The sequence below is a fragment of the Filicampus tigris genome, chromosome 1, assembly GCF_054856515.1.
Source record: "Filicampus tigris isolate MCC_2025a chromosome 1, RoL_Ftig_1.0, whole genome shotgun sequence".
Lineage (NCBI taxonomy): Eukaryota > Metazoa > Chordata > Actinopteri > Syngnathiformes > Syngnathidae > Filicampus > Filicampus tigris.
Window position 1 is genome coordinate 16,259,504 of NC_141217.1, and position 17,309 is coordinate 16,276,812.

The 17,309-nt window shown below is 40.1% G+C and overlaps 1 protein-coding gene across 5 annotated transcripts in view; it reads left to right on the forward strand.

The window, feature by feature from the left end:
• The window catches only part of anks1aa (ankyrin repeat and sterile alpha motif domain containing 1Aa), a 58,617-nt gene that overhangs the window by 6,112 nt on the left and 35,196 nt on the right, over positions 1 to 17,309 (forward strand). For 4 of the 5 annotated variants that reach the window (XM_086013523.1, XM_086013535.1, XM_086013579.1 and 1 more), the window contains exons 2-4: positions 10,137 to 10,217; positions 10,389 to 10,545; positions 12,950 to 13,012. In XM_086013523.1, coding sequence (XP_085869649.1) covers positions 10,137 to 10,217; positions 10,389 to 10,545; positions 12,950 to 13,012 — 301 coding nt within the window. The remainder of the gene's footprint in view (positions 1 to 10,136; positions 10,218 to 10,388; positions 10,546 to 12,949; positions 13,013 to 17,309) is intronic. The other variant, XM_086013755.1, reaches the window with a different exon arrangement.

The following is a 17,309-nucleotide window of genomic DNA, read 5'->3' on the forward strand; positions in this document are numbered from 1 at the left end:
ACAAGTCATCGCTCCCTGTTGCCAACATTGCTTTTTTCGCCCATCCTTTTAGTTGTGCTGCAGGCCTTTTGACTGCTGCCTTCTTAGTCTGTGGGCATCCGTATTTAATTCACATCTCCTGTGACCACACATACTCCTTGAAATGCAATACGTTACATGATGTGTTTATGAGCCCCTCTGTAGACTTTTAATTGGCCGGGCCACAGTTGAACTTGCAAATGTGCTACTGTATGGTGGTTTTCATTTCAGTAATGAAACATTACACTCTCACATCTCTTCTATATGTCTGCTTAAGGACATCGTCTGTTCTTGTGCAGTTATTTAAAATCTATTACTGGCTTAAAGCTGCTTGGTATGCGGTGCATGTATACTATACTTTAGTGCTGTGTGATATGGACAAAATTGTATATCCCGACACAGGTAATTTTATACCCCAATAATATATCCCAATGTTGTGTTTTCCCCCCATTCTTTTTTTTTTTACTTAAAATGACATGGAAATAATGGCAGTTTTCTTTTCTCCATTTATTAATAAACATGTTTTATAGGGAAAAAAAATCATAAAAATAAAGTAAAACTTATCCAAAAATTATCCAACGGCACCACCGAGGCACCATTCAAAATATCTGGTAGTATGACTAGCAAGGAATGAAATAAAGAGCTTAAAGTAACAATCATTACCAATACAAACATACCAATCATTTAACTGGTATAAATGAACTGTTTTAGAGGTTGAGTTTTTGGAACTTTAGGTTTGGCAGCTTTTTCTGATGTCCCTGGCTTATCAGACGTCGGTGTTTCTGTCTAAACACAAGGGGCACGATTTTAAAAGGAGTACTTTGATAAGAGATGAAGAAGTAGCGTCGTGTGGCTGCTGGCTATACAAGTAGATAGATGGATACCATGTTAAGGCTTCTACACGCCAATCCGACGTCGGCCAATGTGGCCAACTGTCTGCAAAACTGCATTTTGTTTCATTTTTTTTACTTTAATGTGAATCGGGTTTTCGCGTTACAGACATGCCATTAACGTGAAAATAAAAAATTACAAAATTGAACATATGTGTTTTTCACAGGCCAGCGACGATATACCTATGCATCTAACGGTTATAGTATTAAAAAAATGGAATCCTGGTGCTTTAAGCCAATGAAAACTGAATTAGAACTGAGAAGTAAGGATTAAAAGAATGACTATATTGAAAAGAATGAGTAGGCATGGCGCTATTTTCCTTTGCGATGTTACATTTTCAGTGAGTCATTCTTTTGAAATATGAGGTCATACGGCTTTCGAGAATATCTAGACTCGAACTGTAAATGGGCAGACCATGAGATCACAAATTCATCTTGTGGAGTGGTTTCAAGACATATGTGTCACAGACATCTTGAGGACTCATCATAATTGTCATAGAACTGTTGCATTAATTGCGAGCTAACTTTAAATATTGCATCAAAGGAATAGTGCTGTTGTTGTTTAATCTGTTTCAACATGCATAAATCATGTGTATTGCTTCTGTCTTTTAGTCTATATTTTCAGACACTTTTGTGTTTTATAACTGCTAATCAGTGTTTGGTGGAGCAGAATACCAAGCAAGTGCTTCAGTGTCTCTGCTACAATGAAGTACTTTTCACACTGAACTTGGTTTTCGTGGCGCTCAAACCAGGGTAGAATGCAGAATGGCGTCGGGACGACGGCGGGCCGGCGCAAGCGTGTCCATATTTGGTACTGGTTGCTAAACTACCGAACAGGTAGTTTAGTCTGGTGCCTTTTCTCACTGGTTTGAACAATAATTAGTAACAATGGCAAGCCGTAGCTTTGTTTAAAATGATTAGCAGAAGTGACAAAAGTGAAGCACGTAGTGCTGCTGTTACACAGGGATCAAAAATGTTTAATTTTGTTGATATTGTGGAAAGGAGTTGCACAACTAACATGGTTAGTAGCATGGTGCACCTCCAGACACATCGTGCAGAAGTAAAGAAGACGGACGTTTTTGACGCGCGTGCTACATGTGTCTCCAACACGCAGCCCAGTACTGCATTGTTTAGAATCTTAGCGCTAAAATGAGTGCTCTCTGTTTGTGTCAGAATTTTATTAAACCAAATACTGTAACTGATTTTCACAAAGGGGCACAGGCAAAGAAAATAAACACCACAATTTGTAAAAATTCTGGATTAAGATGTGGATCCGGAAATATTTCATCAACCACTGTGGACGTGACATTTTAGATCCAATTTCATTGTCAGGGGAAACAATGTGTACAACAGTACTGTATTGCCTACAAATTAGAACTTTGACATTTTTTGGCTGAGTTCACAAGTTTAGCTGTTGACCGATTTTATTTTGCTATGTTTAAATCGCACTGGTAATCCTGATTACTGATTGTAAAAGTTAGTATGGTCCAGATCATCAATACAAATTTGACAATGATATAGTCTGTCTGGCATTCAAACACAAATAACTGAGGATTTACGAAGAACAGTAGGGATTTATGATTAATCCAACTGTACATATATGCAACATGCCAGCATTTGACTATCATCAGTAGACTAATGGAAAGGACAGGAGGGAAATATTATGTGTCGTCTCTTTAAAACCAAGCTTTGTACAGCACGGAATTACAACTCCCCAGAATCTCTTTCAAACTCTAGTTTCATCCCGCTGATATTCCCTCAGGGAAATTAAGGATTAGCGTGGCCCTTTCAAAGAGGAATTCCTTAGTTGCTTCCCATGAATGCACCCCCACACCACACACACACACACACACACACACACACACACGCACACAAAAACACACACTCCACCCGCGCTCCAATCCAAATTGTGTGTTCTGTTTTGCCCACCGCCCGGCTATGGGATTTAAGCCCTCTTTCTCTGCTAGGTTGGTTGTGAGCCGTAGTAAGAGGATGACAGTGGATTGTCCAGCACCACGCTGATTCCTGGCCTTGAGTGCCACCTCGCCAAAATGCTGAGAGGATGAGGTGTTGTGACTTTTACTACTGGCCACTCTAAATTAATGGTGTATTTTTTTTTTTGAATGGTTTATTTTTTATTTTCGGTTGTACGCATAATACAGAAAAGAAAAATACACAAATCATTTCAAATATCAATTGACAACCAAAAAAAGGAAGAAGATGAAGGACCAGGTTTATTATTGCCTATCCTATACTGTCCCATGAATCACCTAGAATTTCAATAGAACAAAACAAATAATGAATATGAATACTGTAAGAAAATTAAAAAGGTGATAAAAAAATTATTATTGTGCAGCCCCTCTGCTAATATGGCTTCCATAACACAATGTTTGTGTATCTGAATGGCATGAGAACTCTTAGCAATGACACTAGTCATACCCACGACCACACAACTCTGAGTTAGCCATGGTGTAAAAGCTTGTTTGCATTTTCCACCCCAAAAGTGCACAAAATTAACAACTGTGTCTTGAAAGACTGCCAACAATCTTTATTAGCTATACCATTCCCGGAAGCTCTATTAAGCATGTGACAAATTAAAATAACTGTTTTACTGTGCATTTTTACTGCTAATGTATAAAATTATAGATGGTGTTTACACTTAATCCTCATTTTAATAATCCATCAGTCATGCATAGAAACACCAGTCATGGACTGTACAACCTTTTCTGAAGCCACCTCTGTCTGCACACTTACTACAGGCGTATGCCACCATTTCCCTTACTAATTTTATGTAACTTGACTCAACCAAAAATGCTTACAATTCACAATTGCACTGCTAAAAAAATATGCAAGTCCTATTTGGAGTATATTTAAATCCAACAAAATATTAAAATAGACACACATCAGATCCCTTTAGCAGATTTTGTGACATCTATCTGCAAATACTGTTAAAGGAAGTCAACCCCAAAATGTTCTTGACAATAATATGTTGTATGCAGCCCCATTAGTTTAAACACGGCATTCTAATTGATATTGTGCTTGTATAATCCATCCATTTTTGTTCATCTCAGGGAGCGGCCATTTTGTCACTTGCTGTCAACTGAAAATGGCATCACAGTTGCTCAGGGATCAGGTAACAACCAATCATGACTCAGCTTCAGAAAACAGGTGAGCTGTGATTAGTTGTTACCTGTGCCCTGAGCAACTCTGATGTCATTTTCAGTCGACAGAAGTGACAAGATGGCCGCCCTCTGAGATGGCGAAAACCGGGTGGATTTTGCAGCTTAATTTATATCCCACAAATGCAATATTAATCAGCATGCCGTGTTTTAGACTAGTGGAGGTGCATAGAAGATATTATTTTAAAGAAAATATTGGGGTTGACTTCTCTTTAACAATGACCAAATAATAGATAAAACATCTGATTAAAAGTGTCTCCAAACCTTGCCCGAGGGCCTCACAATTAAACTACAGTGTCTGGAAAGAAGCTATCAATGTTCACTAGTGCGACCATCAGTGCAATAAAGTCAAAGCCGTACTAATTGTGTGCCTGATGCCTATGCAGGACTTCTTCTACTTCTCTAGTAATGCTTTCTGCACTCTGCCTGATTTCGTTAACTTCTCCTGTCCTAGTTGCTGCTCTGTTCATGTTTGTTAATTTGTTTATGGGCTTTTTTTTTCCTGCTGTGAGCTGTTACATAATTCTTTTATCTAGGACAGAAACCAAAAGTCGGTTTCTGTCTCCTCTTGTGCTTGTGATGTGTTCAGTGGCCACGCAAACGTGCCTGACATTAAGCCTTTTAGTGGCCGCCCTGTGGGGCCACTATGCACCACATTGTGGGGGCGCTGGTTGAAACAGTACTGGCCACATAGATTAATGGTATACAGTCACTTTTCATGGGTGAGATGGGGCGATTTATGCCTCTATTAAGCCATTACGAACCCCATTACGTGGTTTTCACCCTTCTAAACACTTTTTACACTTAACACATGTAACTTTTAAAATGCAAAATGAAGAATAAATACCAGCGCTGTAAATCCTTTTTCTTCTTCTTCGTCTTCCATTGAGAAGATGAAGAAGAAAAGGATGATGCCAACTAGCTTTTGGTTCCTGCAACAAGGATTTACAGAGCCAAAAGGCACATTAACCGACCAGGATTGTACCTTTTACTACAATGCGACGCAGGATTCTGGTTCAGGTAAGCCGTTTTAAACTAAAAAGAAAAACTTAAACATCCTGTAGCTATTAGCATAAGAACGTGGCCTATAATCAGCAGCTCTTGTTTCAACTGTTTACTTTCCTCGTACTGCCTGATGTATTGAGCTCCGGTACTCAGTTTTGGGGACACTCCGAATAACCTAACAACATTCGGAGTTTCCGAACAGTCTCAGTGAAGCATTTAGCTCGGAGAGTATTTCCGAACACATCCACAATGAGGTAGTGGGATTTGGGGGTCGACCAACTCTAATGTTCATGGTCTTTATTTTTGTAAAACACATTTCCTCTAGAAAAAAAAAGACATTTTTTGACTGGTCCGACTTGGGAGGGAAGGTAGCAAGAAAACCCGCAAAATAGCAAGGTAAACCCACATTAAATGAAGTTGTGGTCACATATGAAATACCTGCATGAGACTGAAGACAGAATAACTGAACCGCAAAGCAACGAGGGAACACTGTAATCTGGTAAATCTCAGTAATTATTTCACATTTAGCATTGTTATACTGTTTTATGTAAGACTTTTGGGAGATATTACTTTTGTGTAGTTCATTGGTTTGCATGTAAAAAAGCAAGAACTTTTTGATTCCTCAAATCCATCCATCCATTATCTGTACCGCTTCTCCTCACAAGGGTCGCGGGGCGTGCTGGAGCCTATCCCAGCTGTCTTTGGGCAGTAGGCGGGGGACACCCTGAACTGGTTGCCAGCCAATTGCAGGTCACACAGAGACAAACATCCGCACTCACAATCACACCTAGGGGCAATTTAGAGTATCCAATCAACTTACCATGCATGTTTTTGGAATGTGGGAGGAAACCGGAGTGCCCGGAGAAAACCCACGCAGGCACGGGGAGAACATGCAAACTCCACACAGGGAGGCCGGAGCCGGGATCGAACCCACGACCTCTGAACTGTGAGGCGGACGTGCTAACCAGTCGACCACCGTGCCGCCCATTCCTCAAATCATTTAGGAAATTTCTGCTGGCCCAGTCGGGCCGGTGTCTGTAAGGTATGTGGTGGCCTGAAACTGTGCTGTACTCACCAAGGACCATCAGGCCAACAATAATGTCGGACCATGAGATGTCATTGTTGCTTCTTAAAGGAGCGAGAAGGAAGCATGTTGGTTTTAATATCTGGCATGGTCATAGCTTCCCTTCTTACTTACAGAAGCTTATCAACGCCCAGCTTTTCCTCACACTCGAGTAACACATTCTGCACATTCTGCTTTTTTAGTGCATCCTCATGGCTGCCGCGTGTGATAAATAAAACTCTAAAGACATGCTGGAGGGAATAAACAGTCTGTGACTTGGAAGGGTTTCACCCCTGTGAATGTGCGTTGTCAAGTTCATTGTTCCGTTGGCCACAGATCCACAGCTCTGACTGCATAATTACACACGACTAGCACTTACTATGGGGGATATAGTTTGTGGTGGGGTGCTTAAGACTGCTGAACTGACAGCTGTACTGCAGCAGAAAAAGAGATAAGCGTGTTATGCAAAGTTATATTCAAGTACATCAAATCAGTGATGGTGTAGTAGACTAGTGGTACATTCAACTTGACTTTGGCGCAGACAGTGTGGGTTCCCACTCAGGGACGGTGTGAATGGGAGTTTGAATGGTTGCCTGCCGCTATCCACCTTATTCCTGAGGGCTCTGATGTAGAAACAATTGTGAGTCAAAGGATCATGAACCCTGTAGCATTTAAAAACGTCTTCCATAGTCTAAAGCACCTGGTTCAACAGCTCCTCAAAACTTAAGGTCGACTTTGGAATTACCCTTGAAAACCTGAAGTTTTCATCAGAAATTCAACACCTACAAAATAATTAATATATCAGCCCCTGTAGCAGACAGAAAGATAATTCCAAAAGAATTTGAGAGCTTAGACATGTGGCTTTCACACAGACTCGAGTTTATTCATCTTTACTGTTTCAGTCAAAGAGGTAAAAATAAAGTGTCAGTGCAAGAGAAGCACTACGTTTAATTTTAACTTTTCTGTTACAAAGACGCCGATATTGTCATTATCTACAAACGTATATCTTAACCATATATCACGTTCAACTGGTTCTACTGGTTCAAAGTCCACAATCGCGTCTATATCATTGCCGTTATTTATTTAGAGCGAAAGGAGGGAGTGAGTATGCCGTAAAGCAATACAGGACATTTGTAATTTTTTTGTGTGCCAGGGTTGCTCCCTTCCTCCTCAAAGTTGCTTAGTGCCAGTAAAAACGATACAGACCCCTCCAAAAAAAAGTCCTATTCAACTACTTGTAAGTCAATGTTTTGTCAAAAAAGTTGTGAAAGGTCCAATTCTTGCCCAGTGCTGGTTTAAAGATTGAGAGTAGTGACACAGGAACATCAGGTATTATTTCATGTGTACAAGGGACACAACACTTTACTATTAGCCAGGCAACAATAGGGAGTTTGACATTTTTCGGAACAATTCATATATGACGTTTGGACACCCTGAATTGGTTGCCAGCCAATCGTTGCTGGTCAGTATAAACCTAAAAATGCAAACCTAAAAATTCAAAAATTTCAGCACATACATTAAAAAAAGGTCAACGGTTCAGTATTTTAATCGTAATCTGCATATAATGTTGTTGCTGTTACCATGTTTTCCTTTGTTTTTTTGGAGCACATACGTGATGTGGTCACCATGCAGTTGCAAGTACAGTAGTGGGATTGATATAAGATGCAGGGTTTGGCTGGGTCCCACGTCTGCTTTAAGGTAAACAAGACTGTTTCCAAGTTACTGTGTAGGTGATGGCAAATGTCCATCATGTATCAAAAGATGACTAAATAAGAAAAGATACTTTAAATTTCTGTTTCTTTGACTCTATAGCGAAGGATGAGTCTCAGATATTTGGTTCACTAGTGCTGGAATTTTCTAGTCACATGCTTTAGTTTATGCTTTGGTTTTTATTCAAACAGTCGATTATCTCCTTCTGTAAAGAGAACAGTGCACCTTACAAGTTAAAAGAACAAAACATTGTTAGTTGACAGCTGAGTGCAGCTTCAGCAGTGGAAGAGATCTACATTTGAGTTGTCCAAACCTCTACCCTTTAGGTAATTATTGCTCAGTTGTTTTTGTGTGTGCTTTTGCTACATAACAAAGGCCTTTTGTGCGTGGGACATAGCTGGGAATAATAAAGTTACAGTAAATTAGATGTGATGAGCTAATTTTAGCTGCAGCAACCTGGTGATTTTCCTTCCTGGTTGGAAGTTGCAGCCTGTCTGTGCTCTGTAGTTGTCCTCTTAAAGACCTTTCTAGAGAGGGAGGCTGCACCCTCCCCTAAATGGGCGTTTCGGTTCAAGCTTTAATGGTTGGCTTGTGGACTGACTGATACACGAACACACCAAATATTCAGTATGTGTATTTAATTGTTGAATGTTTTGACAAGTATTGTGTAGTCCCCATCACCGATTAGAAGTCAGGGGAACATTTACCAAGATGACTTAACCTTAAAGGGACACTTGGGTGATCTTAACATTGTATAATAGGTATGTAAAAATGACATCAGTACTAAAGTGCCCCCCCAAAAGACTGTGTCGTGATTTAAGGACTTTTTTTGTGATTAGATTTAAGACAAATTGCCCCGCCCATTTTGGGGCGTGGCTTATGTTATGTTTTCGGTCTCAGCGGTCTACGTCACGGGAGGGAGTCAAGCGTGGTAATATTGCTCGCTTTGTCAGTTCTGTTGTCTAAAACAGCGACCGATCGCCACCAAAATGCAAATGCACATTACTACCCTTGTCCACTTCAACCTGTGAAAGTATAAAAGTGTTCTGCACAATAGTTTGGATTTATTGACATAAAACGTGATCTTATCATGATCACCTCCACAAAATCAAAAATACCGTGGCGATTGCTCATCCACTTTGACTTCTCATATAAATCAGCCACGGAGAGGTTAATCCCTTCATATGTTGAAGTGGTCAATAGTAAGGATGTCCACATAAATTTTGGTGCCAATTGATCACCGTTTTTGGACGTTATAAGCAATGAAATTACAATGATTTCCAATGGAGAGTTTGGAATCGGTTCCTCCAGTGACTCCGACCGAACAAGGATAGAACGGTAGGGGGCGCGGCCGTTCTCCTCATTAACAAAAGGCATTATTCATGGAGTCACTTATTTCCTAATTTCTCCCAAATGCATTGATAAAATAGAAAATGACAACTCTTTTCATTTTCCTGATCAAAAAATATATAAAATGAACTTGTTAGTGAAAACATGGCCATCCGGCCCCACCGTCCCTTTAAGAATCTTTCAATGCATTTAATTATTAACTCATTCAATGCCAGCCATTTTCAGACCCTCCCTTCACCTCCTATGTGAAAAAAAGTTTAAAAAAAAATACGTACCTGAGATTGAATGTCTGGATACTTAAAACAAAAAATACATCCATGGGAATAATGAATTTGATGTAAAGCAATATTCACTGAAGAGTCACTGGTGGTGTAGTGGTACACACGCCTGAGTTGTGTGCGGGCAGCGTGGGATCGGTTCCTGCTCAGTGACGGTGTCTGTGTGTGTGCCCTGCGACTGGCTGGCGACCAGTTGAGGGTGTAGTCTGCCTTTCGCCCATTGTCAGCTGGGATAGGCTCCAGCACCTCCTTGCAGCCCTGTACAGGATAAGCGGTTTGGAAGATGACACAATATTCACTGAAGGTTTGACAAAGATGTGCTGAAAATAGTAACTTGTGGAAAGATGACAAGGGTTATGTGCCTCGTGAGGTGAGATTTATCCTTGACTACATTGGTTTCTTCAATGCAGTGGCCTTTAATACGGCCCTCACCACATGTAGATACTCAAAACAGGGCTCAGTTCATGTTTTGATATATGGATAATATTCAACATCAATGTGATTTTTAAAAAATTTAAGATACAATGGCTGTTCAATTATCACAGAAATTACCACGATAATTGTGACATCACATAATGACGAATTATTATTATTATTTAGCATTTTTGTTGTGTACTTATTATTACTTTCTCTTTTTGACCAGCATCTGGAGAGGTCCCAATGTGAATTGTGTGGACAGCACTGGATACAGCCCGCTTCATCACGCCGCCTTAAATGGACACAGGTAGTGGTTAATGCCGCATCTATTTTGCCTTCCCATTACACAAGGCCTCCCCTCACAGCCAACAGGCCCTGGTGGGACTATAAAGCTATTGATTACCTGTTTGCAAAGACTTTATGTATTTATTGTTGCTCTTTAAAATCTGACCTGCCCCATCCCTTCTTCAACTGTCAGTGAAGTGGTGGAATTGCTCCTACGAAACGAGGCCTTGACCAACATAGCAGACAACAAGGGCTGCTACCCTTTGCACCTGGCAGCATGGAAGGGAGATGAGCACATTGTCAGGTTGCTCATCCACCAAGGACCCTCTCATCCCAAACTCAACGAACAGGTTTGGCCCTGGATTTACATTGTACTGGTGTGTGTTGGTGTTGTTATTGGAAGAGTTCAGCTATTCTCAGCAGAATGAAATGTCTCAACAACATATTCTTAGGCTAGAGCAGCGCTTTCAAACTCATATTAGTTCAGGGTCTACATACAGCCTAATTTGATGTCAAGTGGGCTGGACCAGTAAAATTCTAGCATAATTAACATAAATAACAATTACTTGATGTTTTTCCTTTGTGTGAAGAAAACTCTTTAAATTCAATAAACTATCTTTTTACACATCCTTACCAAACACAGAACAATTTTAAATGTATAAAAAAAAGCATGTGATCACCTGCCTATACCGTAAAATCCTGTGTATAAAGTGCACCCGTGTACAATACTATTAATTCTACTCGACCAGCAGCTAAGCAAGCTGAGTGCTGGGAGCCAGCCTATCTGGATGCATTGTGGCTAGCTGCTAGCCGCTAATGCGGCTAACCACTATCGCTGCTAACCGCTATCTCAGCGAGCTGCTATTGCAGCTAGCCGCTAATGCTGGAGCCGTCAATGCTGGAGCCATTTTAGTGTCCTAATGTCCTTAAATAGCAATTAAACTTGATTTTAGCACAATCTATGAATTTACTTCTTGTTTTTATGAATCCGTGTATTATTTGGTGGGATGATTTTGGATTATTTTGTATGGAAAATTGTTTTATTCATGGGATTTTACTAGGGGTGTAACGGTATGCTATATCACGTTTCAGCTCGGTTCGTTTTTTTGGAAACTTCTGTTCGGTATATTTTCGGTACAAAAAACAGATTCTTTTTTTTTTTTAATTTTTATTTTGAAAAGATGTCAAGTAAACTGTACTTTATCTTCAAAAAAAGAAATAAAAGCAAACCATTCGGGTGATATTCAAAGAAATTACACCAGATTAAAAAATACACTAACAATAAAGATCTCTTAGTTTTGTAAATTATTAAGACACTGAAATCTTTAAACACTCAGCAGCAACAGCCTATGACATATCTAAGTATTCAAGTTAAAGCCATTACAGTACATATATACACTTTTTGTGATGAAAAAAATACATACAGCAGTTACAATTATTGCTAACTATATTAAACTATTTTTATAATAAAAAAAATACAGTAACTTTAAAAAGTCTTTATGAAATTGCATACACTTTTTAGGCATTGAAATTTTTGAATGTTCAACAGCATATTGTAACGAATTGTGTATCCTTACACCCCTAGATTTTACGGTAAACTTCATATAGTAAACATACATTAAGAAAATCATAAAAAACATCTGTTTTATGGCACTGCATGAATATGATTCTACAAAACCAAGCTCTTTTGTTGTGAAGATGTTTGTTTCACATGTAATTGAATTGTTTAACTTACTACAGCAAGGGTTGCTTTTTACAGAAGAGTAAGCAGAAGTGGCGCTGCAGGATGAACTGAGCGGCGTTCAGTCACAACGGGTGCAAAAACGACCCTGTTCAACCACATCACCATTTATGTCTTGTAACAGCAAACCACATGTTCAAAGGATGACAAGGAGCTGGTCGGTCCACAATGTCTTTAATGCGGTCAGGATGGGTCACTGTCGGCCATACCCATGCCAAAATAACAACAACGAATTTAGCTGTCTGTTCAACATTCTACTCGCTTCCACACTCACACTGCGCCCGCCCCCTTGGCTTACTCATCCAATCACAAGTCAGGTGTCATCTTAGGGTTTTCACAGCCTTACAGACATTCGGAAAATATAGAACTCTTATCACAACACATACTGCAAGGTTGCTACAGTATTTTTTCATTATCAAATTAATTCTGCAAGCTGGATTGTGCTATCTAGTGGGCTGACTTCAGCCCACAAGCCTTTTGTTTGACAACACTGAGCCATTTACCCTCTTAGCAGCTTTTCAACAAACAAAAAAGTCATTTTAGTAGTCATTTTGTCCATTGTTACCTCAGCATTGCATGTGTGATGCAACATGAATATGAATCTTTCTAAAAATTTGACTTGACAATGTGCTTGTCTGCATTCTCCCAGCATCATGACTCACACTTAATACTGATACCGTGCTACTTGGAAGTGCTTTGACACATTGTTTGCGTGAGAAGTGCTTGTTTGCGCTAACAGCGTTAACAATTTTTGCTAAGCCAGTCACTGTCGACAGGCCTGATTTGGAAATGACCTACTCTGAGGTTTATACTGTAGCTGTCGTCAAATATTCTTGGTGGAGAAACACAGATCAGAATATAATTCTCATTGTGGGCCATTTCTCCTAAACTAATCATGATTGGTCATTAACACATCTCAGTTGTGTTCTCATATTTAGTTGTGATAATCATTCATGTATTCATTTCTTGTATGAACCAAAACCATCAGCTTATCTTCTTTTCCTCCCTCCCAGAGCTCTGTAGACCATAAAGAGTTCAAACGCTGTGGGCCCTTTGACCCTTATATTAATGCCAAGGTGTGTACACCGCGCTGCTACAGTCTTTGCTTTGAGTGCTTCTCTGCTTTGCTGCTGTCGGCTTGCTACGGGTTTGTTGCTGCTGCTTGCGGGGCCACTCTCCTACAGAACCTCAGGGATGCTTTTATGTAGCTCTGTCAGTGGACCAATTGGTCTTTGCTCACCCATACTAGCAATCCCAAATTTTATTGAGCTGCTTGTGCATTATGACGACAATTATTGCATGTGAGAGACGCTGCCAGTCTTTTCTTTGGAGCTTTACATTTAATATTACTGTATTTGTACATTTGAGCGTTACAGAGTAAACAATGTACTTTTGATGTTAACAAAATGTATTTGACACACTTTTTTTTCCTGGGTGATTTACTTTTTTTACCCTATGGTAAATACTAATCGACAGCAGTAAACATTCATTTGTTGACAAGCTGACTAGTTGACAGAAGTAAAGTTATTGACATATTCATATGAGCCATGTCATTGGATACTGCATTTTGACCTTATTCGTCTTTTTCAGTAGAATATCAAAAGACACCCCAGAAAGGACACAATAGCCAACATAGTTTTTCATTGTATAATAATTGGCTCTGTAGCTATTGTGTGTTGAATAGTCAGTATCTCACTAATTATTGTGCTGAATTAAATTAAAGTCAATGATAAAATGGTGATGAATGTATGCATATAAACTCTAAAAGCAACAGTTTGTGCACTGTACTCTAAACAGTAGTAGTTCTAGCGCTCATGGTATTGCAAACAAAACACTGAAGGTGTTATGGCTGGGCCACCAATGGGGACACATCTAAATTTATTATACCAATTACTTTAGTGGTATATGTACATGTCAGTGGAGAAGGGTGGCAGATCATCTCTTCCGGATTCTGAGCCATTGCACACTCATATTTTACGATAATAAATTTACGAACACACTTAAACCCAAGCGGCACTGTAACAAAGCACAGAGCCACAGTTTTCGTTCGTTAAATAATATCCTCATCATTTAATGACGGACACTCATTACCTTCATCCATGTTTGAGTTCAGCTGTCAACTCTGACACTACGCTCCCCTTTCCTTTGTAGCATTGCAAACATGTCAGCTCCCTCCATAATTGTATTCCGAGCAGGCATAGCTGGAAGCCCACCAAGGCCTGTACATAAAGCTGCACACTATTTTTGAACATGGTCAACTAATCCTCTTAGTGTTTGGATGGGGAAGTATGACTTTCCCCTATAGCACCATGCAGCCATACATTGCAATTCACCTTCTTCCTTTTCAATTTGCTCTATTTGAGTTGTGGTTATGAATGATGTCTAAGTAAGCACATCATGGCAGTTTGATGACGGTACTACCCACTTTTGTGGCTGAATAATAGATTCATTGTTATGAATAAATAAAAAACGAAGGTGCTTTGGCTTTGGTTGATGGCATCATGTGACCCAGAGGAGGGGGGATCCTACTTCCAGCGAGCCATTCCAAGAGGAGGAGGATGGGTAGTGTTCAGTGTCGCCATCTCGTTGCATCAACATCAAATGGAGGTTTCCATGGTACACTGGTCTGTGCGGGGTGTGGAAATGGGTGGATTGGCCCCACCTCCCACTTGGCGCTCATAAGGTTGCTCCGGAGAGGTTGAGGCAGGCGGTTGTCATGGTAACATTGTCATTGGCCATTCAGTGGAAGCAAGTGACCCAGTAGAGAGAACAAGCCAGGTGTGGGCTGGAACTTTAAACGGAGTCAAAGGTTCTTCTGTGGTCTACCTCAGGCATTAGAAAATCTTCCCATCTAGAATGAAACCAGTTGTCTGTCATCTTGAAGCAGGAGTCCCAAAAATATTGGAGTTGCAGTGTACACTGTCAGAAAAAGGTGCTACATTTGAATCGTCAGGGGTCCAATGGCTTGACACTGGGGTAGTACCCATAAGGGTACATCTATTGTACTGTTCAATCAATCAATTAATCAAACTTTATTTGTACAGCACATTTCATACATCACCATGCAACTCAAAGTGTTTTTTGTTAAAAAAAAGGCAGGAAAAAAGGAGTAGATGAGTAAAAAGAACAAGAGTTGTTGGGTACATATCAGGACCGTTATGATTTGTACCTATTGGAGGCAAATATATAAGGAAGGGTGTTATCGAAACGGGAGCTCAGAACATTGTGATGGAAATCCTCCCATTCTAACAAAAATATTTTCAAGAAATAAGAAACAGTCCATTAATTAGTCCATTATTTGCTATTGTCATTCAAGGTTATTCAATGAAATGCACAGACTGTACGTACAGTAGTCATCATAGTTCCAGTAAAATAGTATGGCAGTTGGTGTGCTCAGGCTCATGTCACACTACCTCTCATGCAAGCTTCATATCGCTATATAGGTCACTTGTCTAATTGAATATATGTTTAGATGAATTCCTCTGACCATGTAGGCGTATCTGAGCACATCACATTTGAAATGTAAAACCGGCTCTACTAGTGTTGCATCAAGTACCGGTACCCATACCGACCCCAAATTTTTAGCTGGCAAAAATGACTCAGTACCAACATTTTTAAGGACCGGCCATATGAACACAAACAGGACACACTACACAACACTACAAGAGGGAACTACTACAGAGAGACATAATATGCAACAAAATGGAGTGATCACCCACGAATCCTGACTGCCCTCATGCACACACGAATGGATGAAATGGACTGACTGCTCAATGAATCGCAGATGTTATGGCAAAATGAAGGGATGGATGGAATTTATGGCGCAGAAGGTGCACTAAACAAAAGACAGCGGTACCAAATAGTAATAGGACGAGCAACAATGGTGCATCAGCACTGTGCCGAAATCTCAAGTGCGAAACCCCTTATTGGTGCGTGTATCGCTTTAGCTAAAAATCATGTGACCAATACAGGAAGTGTGTCGTTTGACTGTGCCGTGTCAAATTGTGTTTATAAGGAAACAAACTGTATCGACATGTTGTGGGTTTGTTGGATGGAGATTGAACACTTTGGTTAACAAAATCCCATACATAAGTTAGACGCTATCTCTGAATTTTATTAGATACATTTATTATATATGATATGCTCATTTGAGCCTTTACACAAACAAGCTGATTTTGAACTCAGCAAACAAACGGAGCAAATACAATATACAAAGATCACATTTTAAGTACAAAACTAGCAATTGAATAAAGATTTAATATTATTTCACAAGCTAATGTTGGGTCAGCATGCAAGTTTATCCTTTTTTACATAATGTGACCTGCAATGATTTTTGATGTACAGCAGAGGTCAGTGTTGACTGACCAACACAGTATCAATACAGTGTCAACACAGTTCGTGTACTGTCAATACACTCCATGAGGTATCATCAACCCATCACTAGTACCAAACACAGAAGCAGGGACTGACTAACACACACAAGATCTAAGACAAGACAACACAAAGCCATCGCCTGGATTGAAAACACCACACAAAGCCAGCCACAGGACTGATTACACCACAGAAAGCCAGCCCCTAGACTGACTACACCACACAAAGCCAGCCCGCCAAAGGACTGGACCGCACAGCACACTGCCAGCCCCTGGTCTACCAGCAACTGAGCCCTATTTGTGCTAGGGTGTTATTTGGTAGCACACCTGAAGCCAATAACTAAATTGGTCACTCTCCCCTGCTCTGAATGGATGGCGGAATTGGGGACGCAGGCCACCAATCTGGAAAGAGCAGGGCAGAGCACCGCACACTAACAAATTTAACGGCCACAAAACACTCTGCTCCTGTTTTCTAGACATGTGGGGCGTTTGGCATTTCCATTTGTAATTCAAGAGAGGACTTTTTGAAACGGCACTGAAAAATTGACAGGCTTTTGTGTCAGGTCTGTTATTAGGGCGCGTATCAATGAGTCACATGCGCTAAGGGAAAGGGAAGCTAAGGTTTCATGCAAAACGGGGTCAGAGTCCAGTCCAGAGAATCATAGTTTGTGGCAGGAAGTTAGTGAGATTCATCTCATCCCAATGCTGCATGGCCTGTTTACGCTGGAATGTGTGACAGTGTCCATATTTTTTTTAAAAAGCTGTAATTATAGTTCCTGCTCACAAAATGAGCAACACTGAATATCATCAGAGAAAAACTAGTTTGCCAGAGCCCATTTTTTGTCTCACATAAAAACTAATATACTACTGAATGTCTTTAAAGAGGAAATCGACCCAAACACATTTTTTTCCATATGTTCCCAGCAGGCCCACTATCTCAAACACGGAATTCTGATTAATACTGCGTTTGTGGAATATGAGAGATGGAAAACCTGCAGGATAG